This window comes from Nipponia nippon, unplaced genomic scaffold (assembly GCF_047370975.1).
Source record: "Nipponia nippon isolate SJK-2023a ecotype South Korea unplaced genomic scaffold, ASM4737097v1 scaffold_43, whole genome shotgun sequence".
NCBI lineage: Eukaryota > Metazoa > Chordata > Aves > Pelecaniformes > Threskiornithidae > Nipponia > Nipponia nippon.
In genome coordinates this window covers 1,239,363-1,255,142 of record NW_028262362.1, presented here as the reverse complement: position 1 = coordinate 1,255,142, position 15,780 = coordinate 1,239,363, and the positions used below count along the sequence as shown (strand labels likewise).

Below are 15,780 nucleotides of genomic sequence, written 5' to 3'. Positions count from 1 at the left end.
GCGGCCCCGTTCCGCCCCCGAGCACGTACCCCGAAACAAACGAAGCCGCTTCCAAGAGCCTGTCAGGAAGTGTAATTTTTATTTTCGGTTGAGGAGGCCAAAACGGAGCACGACATCAGATGCACATTCACAGGCGTCCGCACGAGTCGATCAGAGACTCCGCTCCTGTACTGCGGCAGCGTGAAGGGGGCCCAGGGGCCAAGGACATGGAGGGTCACAAGGAAGCCGCTCCGCGCACACAAGATACAGAGGAAGGAGGGTAGTTACCGTTAACCCTGCCAGTTTTGTTTCTGCCTCACCCTGTGCCTCCTCTGCGGTCTGTTACCAGTGGTTGTTCTCACCACAAGATGCGCCAACACGTTTCTTCTTTCGGTCGCTTTAGCGTTCAGCGTTGCCAGTTCTGAGCTTTTTATTTCGTAGTAAACTATAAACAGAATCTTTTGGTCAAGTCTCAATTCACTGTTTTTAGAGCAGGGACAGAGAAGGTCCTAGCAACGCTCTACGGAAAACAGACGCTCTCTTATCTCGCAGCACGGAGCGTCCGCCTCCCCAGTTCCGCTCCACCGTCCTATGAATCCAAAGGAGAACGCACCTCCCGCCAGCTGAAATCACACCATTTCTTTACGCTAGGCCCTCGTATGCAAAGACACCGCCACCTCAGCTACATATGCTTCTGCGTTAATCCCATTCATCTTCACCAGAAGAGGTGTGGCACAGGGTTTGTGTTCCAAGTTACTTCCTAAAGCTTAAGATGTTTCTCTACTGCTTTCTTTCCACAGGAAAGTCACTTTGGTGACTTCTGTACTGAACTAGAGACAACTCTCAGTGGGCACACTGCCACCTTTAAACACATAAGAAAAACAAAAAACAATTCACTAAGTTAGTAGCGGCAAAATCCCCAGAAAGAAAAAATAAAATTTACATCTCTATCCCATTTTGTTGTCAGACTGTTTGTTGTGTTCCATTTACATCATGACTAACCAGGTCCATTATAAAAACAAGAAAGTAACCATGAAATAAATAGATGTTGACACTAGTGGGATTTCAGGGGTGTTATAACTCATCGTTTTTCCTGCTTTCTCCTCCAGCTTCTGTCTTCTTCTCTTTTTTGGACCCTGTGTAACGAAGTAGACTCAGTTACACACTGTAACAGTTTTTACAGCATAAAAAGCAGCGCTGAAAGTCCCTGACATTCATTAAGCGTTCCACCGAACTCTCGGTCTATGGTACAGAAGTCAGGGGAACGCTCTGAGCGCCAAAGAGCTGAAGACATTACTACTCTCCAGCTGTTGAACTCTGCCGTCCTCGCAACAGGACCGGCAGAATAAACACACGCCTGCACACCAGCTCTTTAACAAAGACAGGCTTGCGGCTACAGGACTGGCTATAAACTGCAGCGACCGAGGCATAAAGCAGCTGCCAAGGCAGGTGGCAGTGGTACATTATAACTTCACACCGAATGATGAAAATGTAGGAACAGTGAAGAACAACATTTGTGTCTTCCTCTTTGCAGAATTAACAATTGCTTCGCCATCAGGGGTTCTACCGCCTTACTACCTCCTACAGCTAAAAAGATGGAAGGAAGCACACAGACAGCTTGCATTTGTAGCTACCACGTTCCAGACCGTTAGTCAAACATTTACCCACCAGAGTCTGATCCAGGCTTGTCATCTATTGCTACTTTCTCAGCTGTAGGAGGTTCCTTGGCTGGACGGATATCCTCAGGTTTGTCTGTGTTCAAAGCAGAAGGAAAGAGCGCAGAAGTTAAGGGAGAATACACAGGAAATTAGGTGCAGAGAGATGAGGTGACTAGCGGCGAGGTTTACAAACAAGCCAGCTGTGCTGCCTCAGCAGGCCTGTAGTAATTCACTCTCACAAGGGATCTCTGTAACATTCGGAGAAGCATCACAGAATTGCTCCTTATTTCTCACTGCTGCTGTCTGCTAGGCTTTGTGTCCCTAGAAGCCCTGGAGATTCCCTGGTTGAACAGGCAAGTCACCTTTGGAGCTGCGATTATAAGCGGGATCTCTTACTCAGGCCAGAGGAACCGGCGGGGAACTCTGCTGACAAACAGCAGTCTAGATTTAAAAGGACCGGGGCACTCAGAACCCGAGGACGTTAAAAAGTTCAGAAAACTGAAAGTCTTAGCATCCCAAGAGATTTTTTTTTTTTTTTTTTTTTTTTCCCCTGGCGTCCATCTAAGCCACGAACCTGTCTCAGCAACATCTCATTCTGTTCCTCGATAGAGGACGCAACCTTGAATACTTGCTCTGGACACCCATAACGGAATTGATGGCTTATCTTTCTTATAAGGCAGCCAGCCAACCAGACAGACACTGACTAAGCATCCTAGGAAGTTTATAAATACTTCCTGTTCCTTTACAGAAAAAAACCAAAGAAACAAATGGTGGGGGGAAAAGGACACTGCTATACCTAGATTTTCCCAGCCATCTTTGAAAACTAAGAGGAGGATCATTTGGTCCTACAGTTAACTGTTCTCTTCGCTTATTTAGCTCCCTTTCACTCAAGGCAGGGAGATACGAGTGTGTTACACACGGTAATTACACACTGGAAGTTATATACACGTTCCCTAGCCGCTCCTTACCTTCTTGTTTCCCCTCCGTGGGAGGGATAGTGTTCTCGGTCTCAGAGGTTGCTGTAGCATTCTTGCCTGAATCGGTTTTTGTGGTGTTCTTCTCCTTTTTGGGTTTGGGTTTTGCAAACTTGGCCTTATTCAGAAGATACTGCACTTCCCTGTCCAGGGCTGCTATCTTGAGCTCTATGTCTTTGGACAGCAGGATGGGTTTCTCAGTAGGAGAGAGCTTATCCTGTTCAGCCAGTGTCTCGTTTTTCCAGATCTGTAGGATGGGAGGGAAGAGGTGCTTTTCAGACGCTTTTTTTGGTTCCAGGAACCACTGTACATCACAGTATCTCAAAGTCTCCTGGGCCTTCTAACTTATTCAGGATAACGCCGCTCCCTGCTACATTTACACCACCTTCTTAGCTACCCAGACATAGGACGAAACAAAGAAACAGAACCCTCAAAACCCAGTCTCTGCTTTTAAAAACTGCAGCCAGACTACTGGGCTACACCTCCACTCCTGCAGACAACTGTCCACATGCAACGCAAGGACTGTTATCCCCACAAAGCAGTCTGGGGTCAAGTTGGGCATTAGAAAACACTGAAACGCAGAAGTGGTTTGCTGGTGGCACAGAAACAAGACGCACACTCTCTGTTCCATGACCTGGAGTGAAAGTACACGACCTGTTACTTCAGACAGGAAACACAACCCAAACTGCCACCCCCACCCTCCCCCAGAATTATTTGATCCTTTATTACCGTTGTTTCATTGATAGCTTTTTCCAGCGTACTCAGTTCCACTTCTGTGAATATCTGGTCAGACTCTGGAATCATTCGGGCTCCCCTTAAAGACAAGACGAAAGTTTATTTCTGTTAAACCAAACAGACTGTACCTTGGCAACTCAGTGTTTACAGCTCCAGTAATCGTAATAATAACGAGCCATTGCACATGCCAACCAATTAGTGCATTTCACATTTATGTCTCTCACCTCTGCAGGAAACAGAGTCCTAAATCAACCTCTGAACGCTCAGAATAGAATACAGAGCCAGCAAAAGCAGCTATCACGAGGTCAGAAAAACAGGGAAGACAGAAAAAGCTGAGGCCATAGGACCAAGAGGCAGGAATCTGCTAGCAAATGGTGCGTACAGCATTGGACGCTTCCTGCCCCCGCAGTGTAAACAGAGCTTGCACGCTCCTGTTAATGGGTTCTGCAGAACTGAGCACTAGCAAGCAGGGTTTTGGTCGTCTTTTCTCAAGAAGCGCTAGTGACTTTCAGACCACATTCGATCTGGTCACGTTCTATTGGCATCTCTTACATGATCAGCTACACGACTCTCCTTCCCAACAGCTTGCTCTTACTTGAGAAAGATGGTTGAGTGGTTGAGCAGACTTTCCAGGGCAGCCAGGCGTTCTGGCCACTTTCTCCTTTCCTCGACACGAAAGAAGAGGTTCCTACAAAGCTTCTTCAGCTCTGAAAGCTTGTCTTTCAGCTCCTGCAAATGGGGGAGAGGGGAAAGGAGACAACTAGTTTGCCCACCGTCTAACATTGTAGACCTCAGAAGTTAAAACTGCAGTTTCTGTCGTTCTCTCTATCAAATGTACTTAATACAGTAAAAAGAGCCACATGACTAAGCTTTACGTGGAATCAACGGGCTACTGCTGAAGCTGTTGAAGATGTACCCATGGCTGGAAGAACTTCATGTTTTGTTCTGTGCATAATGCACTGAGGAAGCAAGAAACCTTCAAGAACCAAATTTCAAAGGATCAAGATGGATCAATACTCTGTCAGCCTGTGTGGTCGTTTCTGCATCAGCGATAGCAGACTGGTATCCTGACTGCACGCAGCAATACCTTAGTTGCAGCTGCATAGCCCTCCTCCTCCATCCAACTGGACGCCTCGCTAAGCCTTCTAGAAATTTCTTCTCTCTGCTCCTCTGTTGAGACAAACTGATACTCGTCTTGGTAAAGCTTGTCCTGAAAAGAAAAAAGCAAGCACTCCCGTCAAATGCCACTGAGCGCGGCCACATAAAACAACCAGGTCACCCGCTTGCAGCTGGGCTGGACTGTGAACTCCTGGGGTGCTGCCTGCACTGGCCAGGAGATTCTCATTCAACCCCCCCCAAACCTGGGCTCCTGCTCCTAGCGCTACCAGGAGCACGACGGTAATACACCAGGTATACAGACGCACGCGCACACCAGGTATACGACAGTAAAGCTGCAACAACCGTAATCTCACACGCATTTAACATTAGCTGCTTCTTCTGCACAACAGTTCTTGAGAAGCTGTAGCTTCTTTACAGCCTGCGTGCAATTGATCCAAAACACAGGGATTCCAGGGATACCAGAAACCCAAAGCTTAACGTGCTAGACACGCTGAAGGAAAGTGTCCGTTTTGTGTCGAGGAAACCTCCCAAGTCCACATGGGCTTGGGAAGCCTAATGGCAGCAGAAAAAAATGACTGAAAGATGAAAGCTGGGCTCTTCAAATCAGCTTCCTCCGGCTCAAGCAGCTCCCCTACATTCAGATCAGCCAAGCTGCGTAAGACACTTTTACCTGCTCTCCAGGAATTCTCATTTCTTTATATGGCTCTCCTACCTGGGTCTCAAAGATGAACGATTCCAAGCTGTTAGCCGATTTTTCTCTTTCCTGCTTCTCTAGATCTCTGACCGTCAAGTCTTGGAGTCTAACATGTGAAGAGAACAGAAATCAAAGGTAGCAAGTGCCTTTAGATAAGCACCTCATCATATACATCAGCTTCTGAGGATAGCAGCACTATGTGAGCTGTCAGCCTTCCAAAGCAATTCACTCCCTTTATCTAGAGCTTTAACCTAGCAAAGCCATTTCAAACATACTTTTTCATTGAGCTCTTCAGTTCATCCTCCAGCAGGTCAGGCACATCGTTTACATCCAGTTCCATGGTGATCTCATGGACAAGCTTCTGCTTCTTGGGTGCTTTGATCTTCTTCTCTTCCTCTGTTTTGGTAACTGTGCTGTCACCGGAACTTTTAGATGGCTCTTCCTCTTTCGCAGTTTCTCTGTTTTCTTTGGGATCCTGTAACAGACAAAGTACATTCTCAGGCAAGGGAGCAGATCTGCAGATTTTGCAACTTTTTTCCAAGGCAGGGCACTAACAGGGAAAGAAGAATTCCACTGAGGAAATTCCACTTCTCAGACACCGGAATCACAGTCCCATTCCGTCAATCTGATGCTCACCTGAGACTGTAATTTCTCGCCTTCTTCCTTCTTCTGTGACTCTGCTTTCGGAGGGGCAGTTTCTGCCTCACCTGGAGGCTGCTGTTTCTCTTCTCCCTGCTCTTCACCAGCATCTTCTGCACTGCTTTTCTGGTCTTGTTTCTCCCCCTGCTCTTCTTTACCTGTTTCTGCTAGGCTCTCCTCTTCTTCCTGGTCATCACAGGCAAGTAAAGGGGAAACCGAAACAGTGTTTTTAATGTAGAAATTCCATGCAAATGTTTCACAGAACAGACAATTCTCTGCAAAAAATGTACGGATGAAAAACAGCACTCACAGTGACTGTAGCCATTAGCGAGGGACTGTGCTGAGCTAGAATATTAATTAAGAGTCACTCCAGTGCAGGACACGACTCTGTAACAAGGAGCTTTCGTCTCACTGGAAGGAAATCTAATCGCTACTGCCAGCATAACGGCAGCTGTGCCTACAAGGCCCGGGAGAAAGCAAGGAGCCTGCTAGACGTCCGCACAGACAACACACAGGCAGAAGCCCATCCACAGAGCACCAGGACAATTTAGAAATGAGCGACTTCCCCAGAAACAAGTCCTGTAACTTGAGTCCACCGCTGCTGGACTTGCCAGCAAAAGATCACAAGTTTCTTTAAACGCATGCCACGTGAAACTCGAGAGGAATACAGCACTTTCTGAAAATATTTAGAATCCCGACATGCTGCCGGACACCTTTAACTCTGCTCACACGAACTGCTGCCTCTTTAGCAGCCACAGAAGGACCCAGGGGCTCCCTCCCGCTAGCAGTCACCCTGGGGCTCACCTGAACCGAGTCTGTCAGGTTCTCTCCAGTCTCTGGCGTAGAGCCACCACCCCCAAACAGGCTTGAGATGGTGTTTCCAAGTTCTGTCGATGGGAGACAAAAAATCCAGAGCATTGTGTATCCACAGGAGGAAGAAAGTCATTTTCAGCTCTCGGTTCTTCCCCTCACAACCATAATGATCACACCAAGGAGCTCCCTTGGCGGTGTAGGTTAGCTACATACGCTCCAGAAACTCATCCTTCCCTGACCTCAACTCAGTGTTTTCACATGCACAGAGAAGTGGGGCCTCTACCTCTGCTGGAATATGACCTGAAATTTGTAACTTCGACTGAAAAGCTTCAAGCTTCAACCTGTGGCAGCATTAGCCATCCTTGCATCTCCCCTTCGCCTGCAAACGCACAGACTTCCAGCTCCTCTCTACCGGGAAGCCTGTGCTCTAAAACCTGAGCAACGCAAAGCACAGATCAGGGCATCGCAACCCAGACAACGAGAAGGGAGAACGCAGCAGGGCTGTGGAGGCAGGACTTCCCTTCAGGACAGAACTCCTGAAATTAGCAGCTGTGGCTGAACAAAGAGGAAACCACTCCTATTTTTCAAGTTGCAATGCATGCCATAGTCACCTTAGGAGCATATGATATTTCAGAGCTGCTGGCAGCACCCAGAAGCCACTTGCAAAGCGCTTTCAGGTATTTTGGAGCTGTATACACGGTCAGAGACTATGGCTAACCGCTTAATTTCCACATCCCAAAACCATAGTGCTTGCTCTGCTCGGAGCAATGACACGCTTTAGTTATCCCAGCTACTGCAGGTAAAACACAACAGTCAGCAGGAAAATCGAAGTTCAGCATTTACTTGTCAGCGTTGACTCCTCCTCCAGCTTGTCTTCCACCAAGGTCTCAAACACAGATTCCACCTTGGAGAGGGGAGCACAGAATTAGTTTTAAGCAGGGACCATCAATACCGGAGAGAGGGACAGTACTGGAAAATAAGTAGGCTGACAAACCTCACAACACGCTGGTGCTTACCCGGTCAAGACTTAGTACTCCGCTCTCATCCATGTTGAAGTGAGCTTTGATGCCTTTGGATTCATAATCCGAGTGCTTCTTGAAACTGTCCCCAACTCCCTTTAGCCTCACGGTCGTGAGATTCTGAGAGCCAAAAATCCTGACGACGCAGAGACAAACACAGAGAGAAAACTTAAGATAACGACGCTGCAGAACAGCTAACCGCTTCTCACAGTCACGTTTGCTGCATCAGACAGCTGCACAAAGCGAGGAACCGGCACGGTTCGGTTTGCTAAAGCGCACACAACTCTCAGAACAGATCTGCAAATACGCGCTGGTGGCCGGTCAGATTCATAGGCCTGCCTGCCAATAAAACTTTCCAGCTAGGCATATTGCGCTGCCGTGGAGCTGTCTGCTCAGATGCTCGCCTCAACTCACCGCATGTCATCCTGGGTCAGGAAAGACAGGTCTCCATAGTTGACATAGAACTCAAAGTCATCTGTGTAGCGGTTGAAAGTGATAACTTTGCGCTGTGGATAGGGCGCCATGCGCTGGAACAAAATCCTCTTGTTATGCTTTAAACTCTTGGATTTATCGTCCTCTTCAACTTCACGAGTGAACTCCACCTGCATCACAAACAGAAGATATGACTCAGCAACTGCAAACTTCCTCGACGGCATCTTACGTCACAGGTTTCCGCAGCATTTGGCTGCTCTACCTCGTGCAAAAGTCAGGGGACAGGCAAGTATTTCTCAACAGATGTTTCTATACGCCTGGCTTCTTGGATACAGGACTTCTACAGTAGGGCCAACTTTCTTCTGCTTTCTTTATTACATCTCTGTCACTTCCTTACTCAAAGGAATCCAACAGGTCACCTGGAACGTTTCTCCCAGCACAGCCCCGTTTACCCATACCTTGCATGAGAGTAAGAAAGCCAAGGGTTACCTGGATAGGAAACACAGCGGCATCCCGAACGATGAAAGGCTTCACCTTAAAGGCTTTGCTCAGAGCAGCTGCCTGGTAGACTGCACCCATAGCAGCAGCCTCATCAGCATTGATATTCTTGCCCAGTTCTTCTCTATGAAGTGAAAAGCAACAGACGTCAGCTTTGCAGCCGCTGCCACGAACAACAACTTGTCAATAGGAGACAGGCTAGAAGGGGACCTCACATACTCACTTGCCCACAGCTTTCAGCAAAACCTCCTGCACTTTGGGGACCCGTGTGGCACCGCCAACTAGAATCACCTGGTCAATTCCATCCTAGGGATTGGAAACAGTCACCTTGTCTTGAGAAAGCAATTTTGGAAAGCTAAGTTCAGGGCTTCCTTACGCTCCTTCCCCCGTCACCATGCACTGATGCGGTGCTCTACGAACACCCGTGCTACATCCTGCCGCCCCAGTGCACGTCAGTGCCCAACAGATCTCCGACAGGCTGACACAAGCCATGCCGTCACGAGCAACCTGGAGTCAGGTCTGTCCAACAGGGACAACGTGACCGCTGCTTCAAGTCACCTGAAACGTGGGACTTGGTTCAAAATTAAACAGGCTACAGTTTAATGCCGGAGGAGCCAGCGACTCCGACAGCAAGCTGGACCAGAACAGAGGGAAACCTGGACTCTGAGAGGTGACTCGGTGTCTTGTACTGAATACCAGAGCCAAAAGATGCTCAAGAGCATCCTGGCACCCTGGAAAGCGAGCATTTAACAATGCAGTAAGTCTCTCCAAAGGACCGCATTGCGTTTGGTCCAACTGCAGTCCGCAACAGGGCTTCTAAAGGGAGCGCTCAAAGGAGAAGCCTGAACAGCAATAATTCTGTTTCCAGGCACTTTAAGATAAAACTTCAGAAGAGAGACCAGAACCAGCATCCGAGACAAAAAAAGGGAAGACCAGTGTTTCAAACCTCCAGCCCAAGAGTAAAGTTTTTTTAACAGAAAGAAACGCCTCCTCCAAGACCTTTGTTTCTGATGCATAGCACAAGGAGCCATGAGAGACTCCTGCTCGACACCGCAGCAAGGGACCTCGCTGCAGCAGCAACACCACTCTATTACACTAGCAGGCATCTGTACCTCTCAGCAGTGCTGATAACACAATCGCTGACGCTTTGATCGCAACGCGACAGCAGCTCCGTACATAGAGACTTCAGCCTTCTTCATACATGCCTAAACCTACCAGGTTCATCTCTGCGCTGCTCAGAGCCTGCCGCACAGGTCCTGGGACTCGCTGGAACAAGTCAGAGCACAAATCCTCAAATTCTTGCCTTGAGACCTTGGCCTTGAAGTCGATATCATCTAGTAGCCCCTCAATCTGTCCAGAAAAAAAAAAAAAAAAACAACAGTCAGAATGAAATTACGCATGGAGCGTTCTCCAAGCAAAATCTTTACCCGACTTGCCCAGCGTGCAAAATGTTCCAGCTTTCTTAATGCACCTAGGACCTGACCCCACTCACCCGAATCCTGCCATCGCTAAAGTGACGAGAGGATGGAACGTGGATGTAACAGACAGCTTCTCTCAGTGAAAGTTTACTACACTTCACATGACTAACTCTCATCCGCTCCACTCATTTAATCACCGGGGTACTAAATGGGCACAAGATGAGAGGCACCACCAGTGCTGCCACCCCCCCCCCCCCCGGAACACCGGGAGCGATGCTCTTCAGCACACCGACGCTGCGGAGGGACAGCGTTCCTACGCCCCTGTCCTTAACCCACCCCGCCCGCAGTCCTGAAAAAGCCAGAAACCCTGTGACAGAAGGTCAGACCTGTGCCATGTGGTCAGCATTCGCGCTCAGAACAGTTTTCAGGCGGTTGGCCTCCTTCAGTAGTTTGCCCATGGCCCGGGGATTCTTTCGGACGTCTTTTGAAGGGTGCTGCTCGTTAAAGAGTTTCGCCAAATAGTCCCGGAGACGAAGCTCCATCTCTAAACCTCCAAGAGTACGGTCAAACCTGAGCAAAAGAACAAACGGAGATGTAACAACTTAAACGGAGCTGAAATACAAACAGACTTCATCTGTTATTTCACAAATATGCAGAGCAGCAAGCGGTCAAAAGTAGCTGCAGTACTATCAGCTGTGAATGACTGTGAAAGAACAGCGGTTGTTTCAAAAATAACACATTATAAAGAGCCAAAGCAAAGAAAGATTCACCACCACAATAGCCTTTGAGCAGGAAGCTTCATTATGTTTACGGTAAAGGCCTTATTGCCAAGCACGTCAAACAGCTGAGAAGCCAAAGGATAACTCTCTCAGGTCCCAGGTATTTTCTTGGAAACTGCAGTATAAATGTTTTGGAGTTGAAATTGCTGGGCCGGCGATTCACAGCACCCCCCTCCTTATTTGGCAAACGCACTGCATTTTCAATCCTCTCTAGAAGGATATTCTGCTTTTTCAAACTGACACGCTCTACTTCTGTAAGCTTATAGGAAATAGAATTACTCTAAAATGGCTTGAGGCTGTAAAAAAAAAAAAAAAAAAAAGGCAAGCCTGAAGCAAATTAAGTATACTGGTTTGCCTCCTGGACATTCTCAGTTACCTTCTGCACAAGACAGCGACACCAGAATTATTACTAACTGGAGCCTTCTCGCTCCAAATGTCTGCCCCACTCTGCCATCCAAATTACTGGGCTGAAGCCTCACTGCAAAATTCCACATTTAGAAGAGACTGTAAAACAAATGGTTTCTTTCCCGAGACCTGTGGGTTTTGTGCAACTCGTGTTGAATTCTTACCCAATGCCCTGGATCTGCAATTGAGGTTGGGTTCCCGAGTCCTTAGTTTTCACTGTCTGATACGTAACAATAGTACAAACGGTGCTTCCTGCTCCCATGTCGTAAAACATGATATTCTGAAAAGAGAAGCTGGGACGGTGAAGCAGAAACGCCTGGATATCCCCCACAAATAAGGAAAGAACCCACTGCTGTCCGAGCTCGATACAGGCCAAGACTATTCGCTCCCTAGCCTGGCTTTATACCGCAACGACAGGACTTGTACTTTGATCAACCACAGGAGATGTTCAAGGTCGTGCTTGACACAAGCGGACAAGAAAACTTTTTGCATCCATTTTGTAGATCAGAAAACAATGCTTTGCTCTTTAAAAGTTTCTTCAACCTCAGGAAAAACACGTATTTCAGAGTCAGTCTTCCAATACCTTAGAAAACCACTAACGTTACTCCCCCCGTGGTTGACGGGCAAGGAACAAACACACAGGTTTACAAAATGGGAACTCCCAGCCACCTGCCCTCACTCCAGAAGCTTTCAGGCTTCACCACATATTCACACAGGGTTTCGTCTCTTCCCCTTGTTGATAACCGCATCGAAACAGAGGAGACTGGTTGACTAATGGAGTCCGCCTTCTCACAGGTAAGTCCTTTTGATTTTATCTGCAGCACTTGCTCCCCCACATGCAGGCACTCGCACAGGACTCTCCGCATCCCCCAACCGCACCTACCTGCGCGGTGGCATTGATGTCTTTCCTCCTAAAAACTCCATAGTTCAACGCTACAGCAGTGTTGTCGTTGATCAGCTGCAGCACCTTCAAGTCGGCCATGCGAGCGGCGTGCAGAACTGCTCTCCTCTCTGCCTGGTTGAAGTAGGCAGGAACAGTGATCACTGCATCCTTGATGGGCTGCTCTGAAAAAGTTGCAGGGAAAATGTTTTCCTATCAGCGTAGCCACACGCAAAGACTCATTATAACGGGGTGACGGCAGCAGAGCCAGAGAATCCAAGGTAAGACTCGTACAGAACGCAATCCCGAAGCAGCACCAGTAGCCAGGATCCTTAGGGATGAATCTGTGTCCTGTTGAAACCAGGCACGCTTTGCAGATTCTCACAAAGGCACATGTCTACTGATCTCTCTCTCACGTGTTAGGATACTCTCAAATGCTCTGGGATGCCTTAGATTTGAACAAATGTTATCTTCACAGAGACTTACTTCATGACTGGATTATGTTCACTCTCCAGAATAAGAAGTCTTTGGATTGGCTTTAGCATTACTAACCAAACAACGCACATCCTCCTAGTGAGGATGCAAGTCAAACACACCAACGAAACTCACCCAGTTTTCATTACTGTGGTATTTCACTAGCAACACAGCACAGCAAATGCCCCGCAGGCTCTTATCTGCCAGCAAGTTTCACAACAGAGGGCAGTTTTTGCCAATTGTAGCTCAGCTCCAGCAGCAAGTCTCCGTCCAGACCAGTTACAACACAGACTTCAACGGAGCCGCTTCCATCTTCCCCTGCAGTTATCTACCAACGTGCCCCTCGCTCCAGTCACACGTACGAGCCAGAAAACACTTTACTCTTTCTCCAGAGATTGCCAGTAAGACTTCTTCACTGCAAGGTGGGGTGGCATCTGGGGTGCCTGCCCCCGGGAATAGGATTAAAACCCCAAACTTGCATCACATTAGAAACAAACGATGACCTGATAGCTGTTAAGTCTTGCTTACAGCCTACGCCTGAAGAGACCCAACATCCTGTTTCTAAAAATCTGTGGGTTTTCAAACAGCTTTAGTCTCTGCTCAAATCCTCTAATACACACACACACGCACACACACAAATACTGTAAGAAATGGCTAAATCCTTCCAACCTGCAAATTCCTCAGCCAGACCACGTGAATAGTTCAGGACCATCCCCAGCATCTCCTCAGGAGAATACTGCATCGTTCTACAAGAAACAGATAGGAAAGAAAATTACGGCAACAACAACCAGCTATAGAAGCCTGGTAGCCAAAGTCCCACCCACGAGGAACCCAAAAGCAGCCACTTACGGGGATAGCTTGAAGATAACGGTCTGCCTTTTCTCGTCCTTCACCAGTTCGTGCTCTGGGAATCGGGACCGGTACAGTGCCACGTGGGGGTTATCGATACGCTTACCCAGCAGATCCTGAAAGTATCTGAATGCCACCTTGGGGGTCCTTATGGACTGCAGAAAGAAAAAGCACATCACCCAGCTGCATTTCTTTGGCTTTGCTGTTGTCAAACGAACCTCTCCCCAGCTATGTAGCGAACAGCTCTCGTTATGGGAGTTGGGAGCACAAGACCACTACAGAAAGCCAGTAACGCACCACGGAGATGAGAAGCACAGGACAAGAAATAAAAATTCCTAGCTCAGACATTTATCACGAAAGACCCAGCAGCAGGAACGTATATCCTGCGTACAGGAACCACCGTTGGCGCGATGAGAACTCTTACCATTCCTAGCGCGCTATCACCGAAGAGACGCTCGTTCTCCTTCAAAGAAACGGCCACGGGCGTTTTCCTTCGTGACTCCCTACATAGAAAGAGAGGAATAAAGCAGTCAAAACAGGTGAACATTCAATACAGAGTCCCTGGTGGGGAAGGGCGTTGTTTCCATTGCAGAAAGGCTAAGGGAAGGTGCTCGGATACCACCTACGGAGAGGAAGGCCAGCCTCTGTTCATCTGAAGAGCTGCAATAGCAGCACCTCCCTTCAGAGCTTTCATAACTCCTGATGTTTGTCACAACACGGGCAAATAACATGCTTTACCAAAACACAGACAGACGTCTTTCAAATTCACGGCCGAAGCTGCGGTGGGCAGATTGTTATTTTTCCCATAGCACAAGAGAACTTGACGAGAGGTGAGTCGTTTCTGCTCCCATTCATATGTTGGCACACCAAGGTGAGTATTTTACTACGATAACCACAAAAGGGCTTAAAGCTCTTCACGAAGCTCGTTGCACGCTACCTGCTCCCCAACGCCTCACGACACCTCATCAGTTGCCTAACGTAAGGCTACGACGAAACGACTTGCCGCAAAGAAGAAAGGCTCGCGAGCAGCTTTCTTGAGCCTGCTGCTTCGCGCTTCGACAAGGCTTGCTCGTTCTCCAGCAAAGCGAGACGGTTCCCTCGTTCTGTCAACGACCGCCAAGCACCAGGGAGCCGGGTGAAAAATTCCACGTATTACCACCTCTCAGCCCAGACTCCCAGAAAACGAGGCCGTTCCTGACCGTACGTCCTCCTCGGGGCAATCGCAATGGTCTCAAGCCCCAACAAAGCAGTCAGGAGCCCCCCACGTTACGGCTTCGCCGCCGGCGCGGGCTCGAGGAACGGCCGCTTACTTGTTTAAGACGATCTCCATCGGCACCCCGGGTTTCACGATGGCGATCTTCATCGATTCGCTGCCCACGTCCACCGACATCACCGCCACGGGCTCTGTAGCACGGGAGGAAACGGGAAAACCCCCGGTAAGAACCCGCCCGGCCGGAGACCGCGGTCCTTCCCGGCCCCGAGCGGCCTGGGACCGGAGAAGGCAGCCCGGCGGGAGGCGCCGAAGCACCGCGGAGCAGCGCCGGCCGCTCGCCACCCCGCGCCTTCCCCCAGAGCGCCGCCAGCACCCCGGCCCGGGCGGGAGAGGGCCCGGCCGCCCCGCCGGGAGCCCCCGCCGCCGCCGCCGCCACCCGCCGGCGGCCCCGCAGCCGCACGTACCCGCGCCGGGCAGGCGGCAGGAGAGGAGGAGCAGCCAGGCCAACGCCCAGCCGGGCACCCGCGCCATCCTCGCCGCCGCCGCCCCGTCCCGCCGGCAGAACGGTGCCGTTGCTGCTGCTGCTGCTGCGGCGCGGCGGCCCCGGCGGCTCGCGCAACCCCCGGCCCGGACGCGGCGCGAGCTCATTGGCGCGGCCGCCAGCGCCGGGCCCCCCGCGCGCCAATCCTGGCGGCCGTGCGCTCCCATTGGGCCACGTCGGGGGAAACCGGAAGCGGGCACGACGGGAGCTTCGGTCTCATTGGTCGGGGAGAGCCGGGGCGGGGCGAAGCGAGGGGGCGGGAGGGCCGTGCGTGGTGGCGTCATACGTACGCGTGCGCGCGCAACCGCACGGCAACAGAGCCACGTGCGGCCCATGGCGCGCGAGCGCCCCCTGGCGGCTGAGAGGCGCCTCGCCGCCACCAGGCCCCGCCCCAAGCCCCGCCCATCCACGCATCCCACTCCCTGGCCCCGCCTCTTCCCCGCCCCCGCCCCGCCCCTTCCTGGGGCTCCGCCTCTGCCCCGGGACCTGGCCCCGCTCCTCACGCGGGCCCCGCCCCTGCACCGGGCCCCACCACGTTTCTGCCCCTCACCCCGCCCCTGCCCTGGGCCGCACCTCTGACCCCGGCACCGCCTCTGCCTCGGGCCCCACCCCGCCCCTTCCCCGGCCCGGCCTCTGCCTCGAGCCCCGCTCCACCCCTGTC

The 15,780-nt window shown here is 50.3% G+C and overlaps 1 protein-coding gene across 1 annotated transcript; it reads right to left on the bottom strand.

The window, feature by feature from the left end:
• Positions 1 to 60: 60 nt before the first annotated feature.
• On the bottom strand, positions 61 to 15,245 carry HYOU1 (hypoxia up-regulated 1). The gene is made up of 24 exons (XM_087778417.1): positions 15,043 to 15,245; positions 14,676 to 14,769; positions 13,790 to 13,868; positions 13,366 to 13,520; positions 13,186 to 13,262; positions 12,046 to 12,227; positions 11,327 to 11,442; positions 10,365 to 10,548; positions 9,776 to 9,910; positions 8,784 to 8,866; positions 8,552 to 8,684; positions 8,045 to 8,232; positions 7,628 to 7,766; positions 7,455 to 7,515; positions 6,603 to 6,685; positions 5,796 to 5,984; positions 5,435 to 5,634; positions 5,178 to 5,265; positions 4,434 to 4,556; positions 3,942 to 4,075; positions 3,341 to 3,425; positions 2,606 to 2,858; positions 1,648 to 1,731; positions 61 to 1,115 (listed from the first exon to the last, which is right to left on the bottom strand). The coding sequence occupies exons 1-24, from the start codon at positions 15,224 to 15,226 to the stop codon at positions 1,054 to 1,056; spliced, it is 3,111 nt and encodes a 1,036-aa protein (XP_087634543.1). The 5' UTR covers positions 15,227 to 15,245; the 3' UTR covers positions 61 to 1,053.
• Between the last annotated feature and the right edge of the window lie 535 nt (positions 15,246 to 15,780).

Coding starts and splice junctions, on each gene's coding strand:
- HYOU1 (XM_087778417.1), bottom strand. CDS start 15,226: ATGAGCTCGCGCCGCGTCCGGGCCGGGGGTTGCGCGAGCCGCCGGGGC. Junction 13,263..13,365: donor GTTATCTTCAAGCTATCCCC/GTAAGTGGCTGC, acceptor TGTTTCTTGTAG/AACGATGCAGTATTCTCCTG. Junction 7,516..7,627: donor GAGTACTAAGTCTTGACCGG/GTAAGCACCAGC, acceptor CCCCTCTCCAAG/GTGGAATCTGTGTTTGAGAC.